At 25.6% G+C, this 14,654-nt stretch overlaps 1 protein-coding gene across 1 annotated transcript in view; it reads left to right on the top strand.

The window, feature by feature from the left end:
* The window catches only part of LOC101240454 (DDB1- and CUL4-associated factor 8), a 54,451-nt gene that overhangs the window by 26,124 nt on the left and 13,673 nt on the right, over positions 1 to 14,654 (top strand). Inside the window, exons 5-9 of the mRNA XM_065788097.1 lie at positions 2,755 to 2,865; positions 4,508 to 4,538; positions 4,738 to 4,779; positions 4,989 to 5,046; positions 11,336 to 11,390. Of these exons, the coding sequence (XP_065644169.1) occupies positions 2,755 to 2,865; positions 4,508 to 4,538; positions 4,738 to 4,779; positions 4,989 to 5,046; positions 11,336 to 11,390 (297 nt within the window). The remainder of the gene's footprint in view (positions 1 to 2,754; positions 2,866 to 4,507; positions 4,539 to 4,737; positions 4,780 to 4,988; positions 5,047 to 11,335; positions 11,391 to 14,654) is intronic.

Here is a 14,654-nt window from a genome sequence, read left to right on the forward strand (position 1 = left end):
TTATCAAATATTTGCCTATTATCTTATCCGATGAGAGTCGTTGTATCAACTATTGGCACACAAGGTATGCCAATAGTTGATACAACAACTCTCATCGAATAAGATTTGTCTTGTTTACTCGGATATATGCTTTCATAAAGCATATATCCGAGTGATCCTGTTCCACCATGTTTGTATGGGCTAATTAAAGCTCATAAACAAGACAAATCTTATCCGAGAGTTGTTGTATCAACTATTGGTATACCTTGTTATAGAATTTCGAACTACTTGGTTAGAAGAATACAACCGGTCTTAAATGAAAATCCTATTAGGTTAAAAAATTCAAAAGACTTTATTAACAAAACTCGTGGTTAATTGACAAAAGATGAAATACAGGTATCCTTTGATATTGTGAACTTATACCCATCAATACCATTAAAAGAAGCAACTTTAGTGCTTTTGGATCAATTAAATAAAAGCCTTTCTTACAAAAACTCAACTAAACTTACTTTAACTGAAGCAAAACAACTAATTGAACTTTATTTGTTTTGTTGTTATTTCTTGTGGAACAGTGAGATTCATGAGTTGGAGAATTCAGGCCCAATTGGATTGTCTTTTATGGTTGTTTTGGCTGAATCTTTTTTACAATACCATGAGGAAAAGGCAATAAAAATGGCAATGACAATGACTCCTTCAATTTATTTTAAATCCTTTTATAGATATGTAGATTATAGCCACGCTAGGTTTTCTAACTTAAAGTAAGTGGAACAGTTCCAAACAATCCTTAATAGACAACATCCTTCTTTAAAATATACTATTGAAGTTGAAAACAAAAATAAGATGCTTAACTTTTTTGATATAACTGTTATTAATAATACACATGGAAAATATGAGTTCAAGGTTTACAGGAAAGATGCTATAACCAATATCCAAATCAAACCTCATTCTAATCACGATCCCAAAATTTTAAAAGCAATATTCAAAGGATATATACACAAAGCATACTCAATATGCAGCAAAAACCATTTAAAAGATGAGATAAATTTTTTAATTCAAGTGTTTAATGAAAATGGGTACGATGAAAAAATGCTTAAAGATATTTCTTATCATGTTCGAAAAAAAACGTTTAGCAAATAAAAATGAAACTATCAAACTCTAATAACCTTCCTACAATTTCTTTACCATGGATACCAATAATATCTCCCAGACTTAGAAGAATATTCAGAAAAGCTGGTTACAGAACTGTTTTTAAGTCAAATGCTAACCTAAAAACGCTATTAACGTAAAAACGCTATTAAAAAAAAGTGTTTAGAGCCATAAATTTTGGCAATTATACTAACTTACTAGATTTGTGTTTCTTTGTATTTTTTGCATATCCAATTCTAACACATATTTAGTTTTTTATTCTAACACATATTTAGTTTATTTTCATTAGAAGAAACTTTGTTTTAAAATTGACTTTCAAAATTGTACTTTTATTGTACATAATTTGTTTTATTTTTGTGTAAGGAACTTTAAAAAAAAGAAAGGTTGCTGCTTTTTGGATAGTTTAGTTAATCTGTGGGAACCATCTGCAATATTTTGAAATTATATTTGATTTTGTAAGTATGTTTTTTAATCCCGGTATCAGACCAGTTGGACTGTTTATTTCAATTTTTTTTAAATGTAATGCTCTATAACACTATGTACTGCATCAATGTCTCATAAGCTGCTGTGTCTTGGCTTAGAAAATTTCTGTTTTATAATTTCAATGTTGCCTCTGCTAAACTCTTTACTGAATTTTTTATTTTGCAAAACACATCAATTGTAAATAAAACATATGACCAAAGAATGATTTTATTAATGTCTTTTACTGCATTTTTTAATATTCTCATAACTTTAATTAAATAAACAATTACACACGCATTCAATTGAGGTATTGGTTTGTTCCGTACATTGGATAAAATGTTTTAACATTTTATTTTTTGGATTTTAAACAAAAAAGATCTGAAAATTTTAACAAGCAATATCGATTCTATATATTTTATAGTAGATATTGAATAAGCATATCTTAAAATGAAATTCTGTAACAGCAACTAATTTTCAGTAGAATCTTGATATTGAACAAACCAATTCTCCGGTGATGGTTTTTTATCATTATTGGTTTAATTCTTATGTCATTGCACATGTTAGAAAATTTTTTTCAAAAAAAATGCTTTGTTTAGGTTTTTGCAAACCTCTGCTAACACTGTTTTTATTTTCAGAACAATTAACACTTCTAGTGTAACACTAATAGCAGGTTTACAATATAACTGTTCTTTTTCTTCATCTGAATTGAGCTCAAGAAAAAAAAATCAAAAAAAATATATGCTAATGTAATCTTTATGCATGTCCCTAACAGTCTTTGCATTTGGTATCTCAAATGAGGTTGATTTTTGTTTTACATTATTTATATACTTGATTTTTTCGTATCAATTTATAATTTAGTTAAATACATTATCATACATAATGGATGAGATGTATTTAACTAAATTTCTTTTGTAGTTAACAATATCCAACTAATTTAGTATCATATTAATTACATTTTGTTTATTAGTTTTTTCAATTAAATTATTTTTTATTTGATAAAATTTGTTGTATATAATTTATATTTTCATATGTAATTAAATAACTGCAATCAGATGATTTTATATGCGGTTAATCCTATTAGATTGGTTTTTGATTGGATAAAATCAGTCGGTTTATTTAACATGCATTAAGTTAATATAAAATTTTTTATAAAAAAATTTTGTTTAGATTGATGACTTTAAACACTCAAAAAAATTGTAAAGTACCTTTATTCAGTATAAGTTCTAATCCTATGAACTCTTGTGAATTCTGTGTTGCAGGACGAGACCCTTGGGCCAGGTAAGCTTGTTGAAAATTATGAAAGCTAATTATGTTCATTTATGATATTTATAATTATATATTATATATTTAATATGCACAATTTTTGTATATTATTATGCACAATATATATAGTTTTTGAAAAGTATGAGTTTGAAGATTGAAGGTTTTTAAAATAAATGAAATAAAAGTTGTTATACTTATGAAGGTTTTTTACTGAAAATTATATTCAGTTACATTTAGCTTTAGCAACAGTCAATTACATGGTCAAAACATACGATAAATATACAAATCATATATTATATATAATAGTTAAATATATGCTAAAAAAAGAAAAATGCATATATAGAAAAAATTAGATGTACTTAACATTAGTAAATTTTGTGGAACATGCCGAACAGCTACTCCTTCATCTTCTATACCTTCCTGGTAGTACCATGTTCTCCTTGTTTCTCTGTAAAGTCTTCTTAGTTGTAGTGGTGAGACGTAATGCTCATGTATGCACTTTTAATTGTTTTTTTAAATTGTATTTGCTAGCAATCAACTCAAATTCTGTTTGTATTGGTTTTGGCCTTTTCATAAATTTGGTAAGAAGCAAAATTTTGATTGAAAAAAATATCAAAAACTGAAAATTTTATATGATTTTTATTTAATTTATAAAAATAGTTATTTTTGACAATTTCCACAAATTTGGGTTACAATATTGAACTAATATTCTCAAAATTTCAGTTTGTTTTGATTTCAATGTATTTTCTGTTTTGATCAATCACTAGTAGTAATCAAACTTAACACACATGTATGTGCAGTTAAGTTTTTTTTATTTTTATTTTTTTATTGTAATGGCTAAGATTTAATAATTAAAAAAAAAAATGCACTTTAAAGTTAAAAGAGAAATCTCGGCACCATATAAATCTTGAGTTGCTCATTTAAAATGCAACATGCTAATCAATTGCATTACTTTTGATGAAAAGGTTGCTGCATAGAGAAATATGTTGAGATATCAGGGATGCTTGGTGGTATGGTATGCTGATAGGCATCAGGAGCATTGTGGGGATTGAACTTGGAGTTTCCTTTTTATGATGTTTTTAATAGCATTAGATGTGTTTAATAACATAAGTTTTGTTTAGTAGCATAAATTGTGGTTGGTAGCATTCAATGTTATTAGTAGCATAAGTTGTGTATGGTAGCATTAGATGTCTTTGTTATTTACTGTTGATACATAAAAGAGTTTTGACAATGTTCTTTATAAGCTTTTTGGTATCTCTTTATTTGGTATATTTAAAGTTATTAAACCCATTTTTTCCGTCCATATACTTTTATATTGTTAATGATCTATTTAAAAATCTAATATTTAAAGTACTTGCACAAGTATTTCAGTTTTAACAAAAAGTATATGAATATGATTGCTCAAGTAACCTGGTGAATTTTTTGTCTTAATTTTTATAATTTCCAGTTTTCTTGTTGTTTTTTTTGTTTTTTTAGCAGAAATTTTTATGTTTCTTTGAATTTTAATTAAAAAGCCTTTTATCAAAATATGTTTTTTATTCATAAAGATACATTAGAAAATAAGTTTTAAATAATTTAGACTAATAAAAAATAAATAAAAACAATTCGCAATAATACACAAAGTCATTTAACATTTTACTGCTTTATTTCCTTTTAGAATATATGATACACGAAAAATTGATGAGAGTGTAAGAATTTTTTTTTTTTTAATTAATTCGGCAGTTTTTAAAAATAGTTTTTTAAAATTTTTATTTGTTTAATTATTTGTTTTACTAAAATATTTTATATATTATATTATTTTAAATGTTTTATATATTTAAGATGTTTTTTATATTAGTCACCTTTATTATACAATGCAATTTTAAAATATTTTGTTGTTTTAAATAGGGAAAAGAAGTCCTTAAAAAGTTTTGTCCTACAGAACTGCAGGTACTTTTACATTTCCTTTTTTTTAAAAAACATTCCTGTCACAACCCTACAACAATGTTGTGGGGTAGTTGACAGGAATGTTTTTTAAAAAGTACAAAATATATAACAAATAATAAATAAAAAAAGTATTGTTATATTTTTTTTATTTGTTATTTGTTGGTAAATGTAGTTGCAAATAATTTTAACAATATAGTTATAAATTGCTTTAGGCTAATTCTGGATTTGCTGCAAATATAACGTGTTCAATGTACAACTATAATGGATCAGGTAAGAAAAATTAAATTAAAAAAAAATTGGTGTTCAAAACTTTTTTCTTGATAATGTTATTATTAGTTTTTTAGTTAGGTGTTGTCCCTAAATTACGTCACGCTATTTTTGACTGTTTTTGCCCCCCCCTTCCTTTTTATATTGTAACTCTTTATTAACAAGTCCAGTATAATTTCCCGTCCCGTATGAGTTGTCACAAAACCACTAACCCCTTCCCCCATCCTAGAGCCTGACATAATTTACAGAAACCTCTTATAAGAATTATTTAAGTAATTTATAAGGCATAATTTATTTAACTAATGTTAGGTATAATTTATTTAATTTGAATAATACATCATTGGCCATAAATTAAAGCTCACTATTTTTTTTTTTTTTAATCCTGTTGGATTTAAATTATTTTAAAAACTATTATACTTTTTCAATATTTTATTAGTATTAAATAATAAGTATCATGTTTACTGTTTAATTGACATGTGGTTTTCTTAAAATTTATTTTGTACTCCTAATTATAAATAGTTTGATAACAACTAATATAAAATTTTTATTTTTTATGTTGGTCAAAAGTTAAGGCTCACTGCTTTATTTTTAAAATTTAAGTAATATATTCATGATTTTTTTCAATAATTTTGATTTTATTATCATCTGTATTTATTATTTCTGATATTTTTTTGTTTTTTGTTTTTTGTTTTAAATAGTACTAATAAAAACACAAATAAATTAAATGATAAAAAAAGTTACAAAATGAGCGAAGAAATACAGCATGAAACTCCAAAATCATGGTTGAGAATCTCTGAAAAAACACGTTACGAATCAATTTTTCTTTGAAACCAAGGACTATCTCATCTTCGAATAGCAAATAAGTTAAATATTGCATATTCAATTGTTGCACGTATTTTAAAACATCTTACTGAAACAGGTGACATTAAGGATTGGCGACGATCTGGTCGGCCAGCTGTAACAACACAAAGAGATGAACGTTTATTAATTTGTTTAATGAAACATGACAGAAAATTAATGTCAAGCGTTCTCTGCCATAAATTAAAAAATACATCTGAAATAAAAGTGAGTTCAAGAATTGTTAGAAAAATTCCTCATAGAAATAATTATATGTGGCGATCTGCATGCAAGAAGCCAAGACTTTCAAAGAAACAGCAAAAAGCAAGGATTGCATGGTGCAATCAACATAAAAATTGGCCTGATTGCAAGTTGCAAAATATTACGTTCTCTGACGAAATGAATGTTGAGGTAGATATGCGAAAATGCCGTGTTATGCTAAGACGATCACCTAAAGAGAGATTTGATTCAAATTGTACATTAAAACGAACTAAGCAAGGTAGTGGGAGTATAGGCATTTGAACCTGCATGAATTATGCAGGACTTGGATGCTATCAATTATTTGAAGGTAGACTTAATGCTGATAGATATATTGAAATTTTAGATAATTGCCTTCTTCCCTCAATTGATATATTTAAGGAAGAAAACAGTATATCAACAAGATGGTGCGCCATGCCATACAGCAAAAATATGCAAACAATGGTTTGTCAACAACCAAATATCGGTAATGTTTTGGCCTGCTAACAGCCCTGACTTAAATTGTATGGAAAAGTTATGGTCATGGTTAGATCCATATCTTGGAAAAATCGAAATTTTAAATGTTGAGCAATTAAAAACTGAAATAAGGAAACTGCTTGACAATGTGCCTAAAGAAATAACTCAAAATCTTGTAAATTCGATGCCAAAGAGAGTAAACTAACGCTTACATGAGAAAGGAGGTTCTACAAAATATTAGAATGCTTTTTTTTATGGTTTTTCATTTGTAATTTGTTGTTTGTATATATTATTTGAATTATAACCTTAACTTTTGTCCAATTTTTTTTTCAAAATAATATAACATGTTTCATTATTTTTCATATTTTGGTATCAAGACCATTATGCTTAAATTTATTTTTTTGATTTCCATAATGTATATAGATTTTACTAATAATATTAAAAAATAAAATATAAAAAATAAGTTTTGTTTTCAATTCATTTTATTTTGAATTAATGTTTTATAAAAAAAAAGTGAGCTCTAATTTATGGCCAATGATGTATATATTAATAATAAATAAAATAATATGTAATATAATATATTAATATTTCTATATATGATAGACAGAATAATAAAACTTAAATAATTATTGGTAATAGTTATCATTCTATTATTAGTTTTACATGTATCTCGTCTATATATATATATATATATATATATATATATATATATATATATATATATATACACACTGAGGCATATTCGTTTATATATATCATATATTCATATATATATATATACATATATATATATATATATATATATATATATATACATATATATATATATATATATATATATATATATATATATATATATATATATATACATACATATATATACACTGAGGCATATTCGAGGCACACTCAATATATATATATATACACTGAGGCATATTCGAGGCACACATATATATATATATATATATATATATATATATATGTATATATATATATATATATATATATATATATATATATATATATATATATATACACACTGAGGCATATTCGAGGCACACTCGAGGCATATTCATATATACACTGAGGCATATATATATATATATATATATATACACTGAGGCATATATATATATAGATATATATATATATATATATATATATATATATATATATATATATATATATATATATATATATATATATATATACACTGAGGCATATTCGTTTAGACGCATCAATTTTTTTCTCTTTATCTTAATTTTTTTCTATGTATTGTCAACTGAAATGCATGTAAGTTATTATTAAAATAATTGTTGTGTTGTGGGCTAATAAAAACCACAAAAAAAATTTTCTATGTGTTTTTATCAACATGAAAGTATGTTTGATATACAAAAGCACATTTTTTAATTGGAATATATCTATAGACGCAATCAAGTTAATAACGGTAATTATTGATTTTTAATTATTTTTACACAAATAAATTGATAAATTTAAGTGTAATTTGATCTTTTGCTCTGCCAGTATCATTTTTATTTCATTTTACGAAATGCCTAAAGGAAAGTATTTGACAGATGCTAAAAAAATACAAATTAATTTTTATCGTGGCTCAGAAATCTCACCAGCACTTTCTATACGAGAAATAGCAAGAAAAATTGGAAGATCTGACCATGTTTTACGAAACTACATTGCAAAAGTTGACAATTACGGTGTTAAAAAAGAAACAAACGGCAACAAAGTATTAACAAATCGGCAAATTAATCAAATTCGCTTTGAAGCAATCAAAAATAAATTGAATGCAACACAAATAAAGGATAAATTATTATTGCCTGTCACCAATAAACTTGTTGCACATATTCTACGTACAACACCAAACGTAAAGTGGAAGAAACCACACCAAAAACCAATGTTAAAAAAACACCATAAAATTGCTAGATTACAGTTTGCTAAAAACCATATGCATTGGACTCATGAGTGGCAAAACGTAATATTTTCAGATAAAAAAAAAGTTCAATTTAGATGTTCCGGACTCTTACAGTTGTCATTGGCATGATCTAAGAGGAATAAATGACCCACAAACAAAAAGAAATTATGGAGGAGGAAGTTTAATGGTTTGGGGTGGATTTTCTTATTTAGAAAAATTGACTCTGTGTTGTGGTTTACCTAAAATGAACTCTATAAAGTATACAGAAAAGTTAAATGATGTTCTCATAACTTATATGGATGAAAACATGGACGATAATGCCATATTTCAGCAAGATAATGCTGCAATTCACACATCTAGGCATTCTATGAAATGGTTTAAAGACCACAACATCCTGGTTCTTGAATGGCCAGCTTGTAGCCCGGACTTAAATCCAATCGAGAACGTGTGGGGAATGCTATCAAGAAAAGTTTATCACGCTAAGGCTGCCGGACAACTATTTAAAACTGTTACTGAGTTAAAGTGTAAAATCCTTGAAGCATGGTCCGATTTGGATCAAACTACACTTCAATGACTAGTGGAGTCAATGAAAGGCAGAATTTTTGAGGTAATCCAGTGTAATAGAGGACATATGCATTACTAATTTCCATATCAGTTGACAATACATAGTAAAAAATTAAGATAAAGAGAAAAAATTGATGCGTCTAAACGAATATGCCTCAGTGTGTGTGTATATATATATATATATATATATATATATATATATATATATATATATATATATATATATATATATATATATATATATATATATATATATATATATATATATATATATATATATATATATATATCTTCTTGAATCATCCTAATAAACAGGAGGAAAAAAATGTTTTTATTGAATTATATTAAAATTACCAATGTTTTTATTGGGTTAGATAAATCTTAAGATTAATTTTAAAAACCATGGAATAAAAACCCATGAGAAAACATCAAAATCAGTTTATGCAGATTTTATTAGGTTATTGAAAACAAGTGCTTTCAACTGAATCCAAAGTACTGTAAAATTATGTTCAAAACATGTTTAAGATCTTTTATGAGCATTTTTTTTTTTTGGTATAACCATTGCAGTAGCAATTTGTCAGATTGAATTAATATAAATTTGTATGTTAAATATTTTGTTTTGTATATATTTTTTTCAACTCATGTTATTAGTTTGATCCCCACCATGTCCCTGTTAGTACCACGCTCAACTTGTTTCTCCACGCAGCGGCTTTTTATCATAGTTCTTGTTTCAGAGTTATAGCGTTGAGAGAGGGTTGTAACCACAATTAAAGTAGCTTCCCCGACTGTAGTGGTCTCCTTGGTCTAAGGAGGCGAATTAACATAAATAATAAAAAAATAACTTTTATATGGATTTTAATATATTTTTTTATATCTTTGAAAAATATCAAAAACACTTAAGTTTGTTTTGGTAATGGTCATTATAGATCTTTATCTGGTACAATAAAAAGTATTATGTATACTAAGTTATAAACCATGATAAGACATCTGAAACAGGATAAAGGTTCAGCTATGTTAAAATATTTAAAAAAATATAATCAAAAAAATTTGGACCACCATTTTATCTCAGGTTTTGATGATTTTTGGTATACAAACTTTAATAATGAAAAAAAATTTCACACTAAAATTTTAGTGTCCAACTCTTTCTGATTTCAGAGATATCAAAACCCAATCTCTTTTTTTATTTTTTATTTTATCATTGATTTTTTACGCTAATTACATCTTACAATTAGTTTTAACTAATTTTTGTCCAATAGAAAATTATTTACTTATATATTGTAAAATAATGCTAATAATAATAAATATTAATAATAATAATAAAAAAAACACCACCAAATCAAAGTTTCTTTAAGAAACCTCAGTAATGTAACAAGTTTTTTAAGTTTTCTGATACCCTAAGATACAAAAAGAAGTATACCTTGAGATGCTTAAAATATATGATTAATAAAACTTGTAAATAAATAATTATTGAAAACTCATAAATAAATAATCATTCAGTTATTAAACATGCGATCTGTAAAGTGACGTTTATATACTGTACCTGAGATACTGAGATATTGGAATTCTACAAACCTTTGAAGAATAAATGGAGAAATAAAATGCTTTATAATTTTTTTTGTTATTATTACTAAATAACAACTTTTTTTATTTTAGAAAATCATTTTATAAAACTTTCAACGCAAATAAATCAGATTCAAAAAAGAAAAACCTTGCAGTTATTTTGTATTATAAAGTTTGTTTTATATAGAACCATAGAAAAAAATTTCAGAATCCTTTAGGAATCTCGTGATATACTTCTTTTTGTATTGGGTATCAGAATACCTAGAAAACTACATCATTTTGAACTTGAATTTTCATATAGAAGCTTTGATTTTTCTAAAAAATAGTAAAGTTCAAACTATTTATTTTCAAATCTATTAAACAAGTATTGCAGAAGTTACAGCTAATTGTGTGATGCAATCGGTTTAAAAATCGAAGACTCTAAAATAAAACAGGCAAAAAAGAAGTTGGGACAGAGAATCAGTATCTCTGAAACCATAGAGACGCTAAAGTAAAGTTTTCATTAATGTAATCTTACCAAAATTCATTAAAATCTAAAAAGTGTCAAAAGCTTCTGAAAGAAAATCTAAAAAGTGTCAAGTTGATGTTGTCAAGCATAAGTAGACATTGTCAAGCATAAGTTGATGTTGTCAAGCATAAGTTGGCATTGATTGACTCTTACACAAATAAAGCAATAACAAGATTTTTTTTTAGAATTGTTATGCAGCTATAACGATGATGACATATATCTTTTTCATACAACAGACAGGTAACAGACAAGTTTATTTTTATTTTTTTGAGGATTTATAACTGAATAATTATGTTGTGAGAGTTATAAATAAAGTAATATAAAAGATATATATATATAAATATAATATAAATATATAGATATATATATATAAAGATATAAAAATAAAAGATATAAAAAATGTATAAGTAATAAAAGATATAAAATATATATAAGTATAAAAAGATATAATAGGTATAATAAGGTAAAGTTAATAATTTACTAGAGATATGTTTTTAACAAATATGTTACCTAGGTTACAATTAGCAACATTTACTTTTACTGCGAAATGCAAATAAAAGAAAGTTGCAGCTAATAATTTACCAATAATAAACCAAAACCGAGGGTATTGTGAAGTTTGCGGGAAGTTTCACATTAGAGCGAATTTATTGGAAACATTAAATAATATTTTTTTATTATTTGAATTAATATCGGTGATGTTAGGAAGACAAAATAAACTGTCTTTAAAGTTATTTCTATTAAAGATTTTGCAAAACTTGTGCGTTTAGGGAAAATGCTTTTTAATTTGATTTAGAAAATTTCTTGCAATGTTGGTTCTTACATTTAGTTAAAATGGAGGATTAAAGCAAATAATGTTTTTATGTGTATATCTATATATTTATTCGCCGACTTTTTTTGCTCACTAATTTCCATATGTTTTATTTGGAAAAAGATGACTTGGTCTTGAACTTCGAGTTTAAGACCAAGTCTTAGGCTCTTAAAGTTCAACACAATAAGACTTGTGTTCACTTATGTATTTAAACTAGTTATACCTCTAGCAAATATATTTTACCATTAATACGCAAAACTCTATAATAAAAAATAATTATACATGTATAATATAATTATGTTATAGCGCGTTATGCATTATATCCAAACAACATTTTTGTTTCCAAGAAAGCTTTAGAAATAAATGTTGCATCAGTTGTTTTAACATATAATGATGGGTTATTAGAATATGAAAAGTTATTTAATCATCAATATAAAATAATCCTGCTTCAGGCAATTTTTCTGACTAATTTTTACTTTTCAAGCAACAGTTGTTTTCCATAACTCACATTTTGCGTGTTTTTATGCTGACTCGGCAAATTAAAATCTTTTTTGTTCATATTATAATGAAATAAAAAAAGAAATTGAGAATATAAAAGATTCTAAGTTTTTTACTATAGATCACCTACATTATTTGAGTCAGAAGTAATATCAATAGTAAATATTATGCTAAGCGTATTGTTTTTGAGGAATGAATAGCAGGTAGTATTTATTAACAGTTATATTAATATATGTACTAATTAGGGTGTCCGAGAAACAAACTTTTTTTTTTGTCCCATGGTACCTCTCAAGTTTTTCCCATTCTCTGAAGTCCCTTGAGATTAAAAATCAATGGGAAAAAAAACATCAGTAGTCAAAGATTGGTATCTGTAAAACTTAACAAAATTAAATTTTTGAAAAAATTTACGCCAATTTGGGATTAGTTTGTAAAGATATTTTTTCTTATTTGTCTCAAAAAAAAATTTTTTATTAAACTTGGACCTTGAAAATGCATACATTCTTGTTTTCAAAAAAAAAATGCGCACACATACTTGTAGGCAATAATATGAATTTTTCCAGTAAAAACATTAGGAAGTTTATTTGTTTTGTTAGGAAATTTATTCACATATTGATTTTTTAACAAGAATTAAATTATTTCAATCAGTTGTTGTGTCATTAGATTCTCAAAATGATGTGAAAACTAATGTTGATTTAAAATTTATAAAGTTTCTTTTGGAAAATCAGCTTTTAAGAGAAGAAGACTTAGAGACTGGATTAAGGCCAATCCATGGCTAGAGACTGGATTAAAGCAATCCATAACATTTCATAACATTGAATTTGCTCCAATTTGTAGTTAGGTCCAAAAAAAAGAAGAGAAAAGTATGTTAAAGTATATATACGAGGATTCTTATGAATATTATCATCTATGATATAGAGCTTGATAACTATACTGAGAAAATAAATTATGACACCAAACCACCTAATAATGTCTACTATGTCTAAATATTTTCAACACAATATTAATAAAGCAGAATTTTAAACTTTTTACTCTTTTAATTAATACGATACTAAACGTAATTGAAATATTGAACTTGAATAATAAACTTGACTTAAACATCAGATGAACAAAAGATTTTTTTTTCAGACTTAAATGATAATGTAGCTCTTCAAAAAAGTTAAAACTTACATCACTCACACTTGATGTTGGAGGACCATATTTATCCATCTTTGTGCTTATAAAGCATACTATAATAAAAAATTTTAACTTCACAATAGCACGATAGCTTGCTGACAGAGTGCTGGTTCTTATCAATTACTGCTATTATTTAATAACTATTATGTGTTTTTTTATGTAAACTAATATGATTGTATCTTCAGGTTATATATTTATCAACTTGCTGAATAAAGCCTTCAATACCAGCTTGAGTTTTAATTTACTGTTATTAATTTACTACATCAGGAGTCAATATAAAAAATATCGGGGCAACATTAAAAATCATAGCTTTTACAAAAGATTACAATCATCTGGGCGCAAAATCTAGATAGCTTTCTGATGTTCTTATATGTTATATAATGTTCATGAATAAAGGAATTTGATTTATAAAATATTTCTCGTTAATTATATGACTGTGAGGATCACTCGATTTGTTAAATAACTATATGAATATGAATGCCCTTGATCATTTTAATATGTGTGTATTTGATTAATGTAAATGTAGATCGTGGCAAATTTTCATGTTCATTCTCTACAATACAAAGCAATATATAACATACAAAGCAATAAAAAATTTCACATAGCCCTTTATTTTTACCCAAAAACATAAACTTGCTTTAAAGGTAATCTCATTGACTTTTAAATAATGATGTTATTATGAGACTTTAAAAATACATTTTTTGCAATCTTATTTTGATTGTCAATTCAAATAATATTTTATAGTTTGCATCCAAATCAATCAAAATTCCCTGGGTTTTGCATAATTTATTTAATTTCCTAACTTTAGCAGGATGTCCAAGTTGCTGACCACCCTGATTATTTATAAATAATAAAAGTAAATTTATAGAAAAGCATTGTATTATTATTTACAGATTAAAAATCTAAATACATTTTAAAGGAGGGTATTAGTTTTAATTTGTCTATTGTCTGAATTAAAAATCTTTTCATCACCTTTTTGTACTGTACTGAACTCATTTTATTCCAAAACAAGTGTAAAGTTTTTA

This window comes from Hydra vulgaris, chromosome 01 (assembly GCF_038396675.1).
Source record: "Hydra vulgaris chromosome 01, alternate assembly HydraT2T_AEP".
NCBI lineage: Eukaryota > Metazoa > Cnidaria > Hydrozoa > Anthoathecata > Hydridae > Hydra > Hydra vulgaris.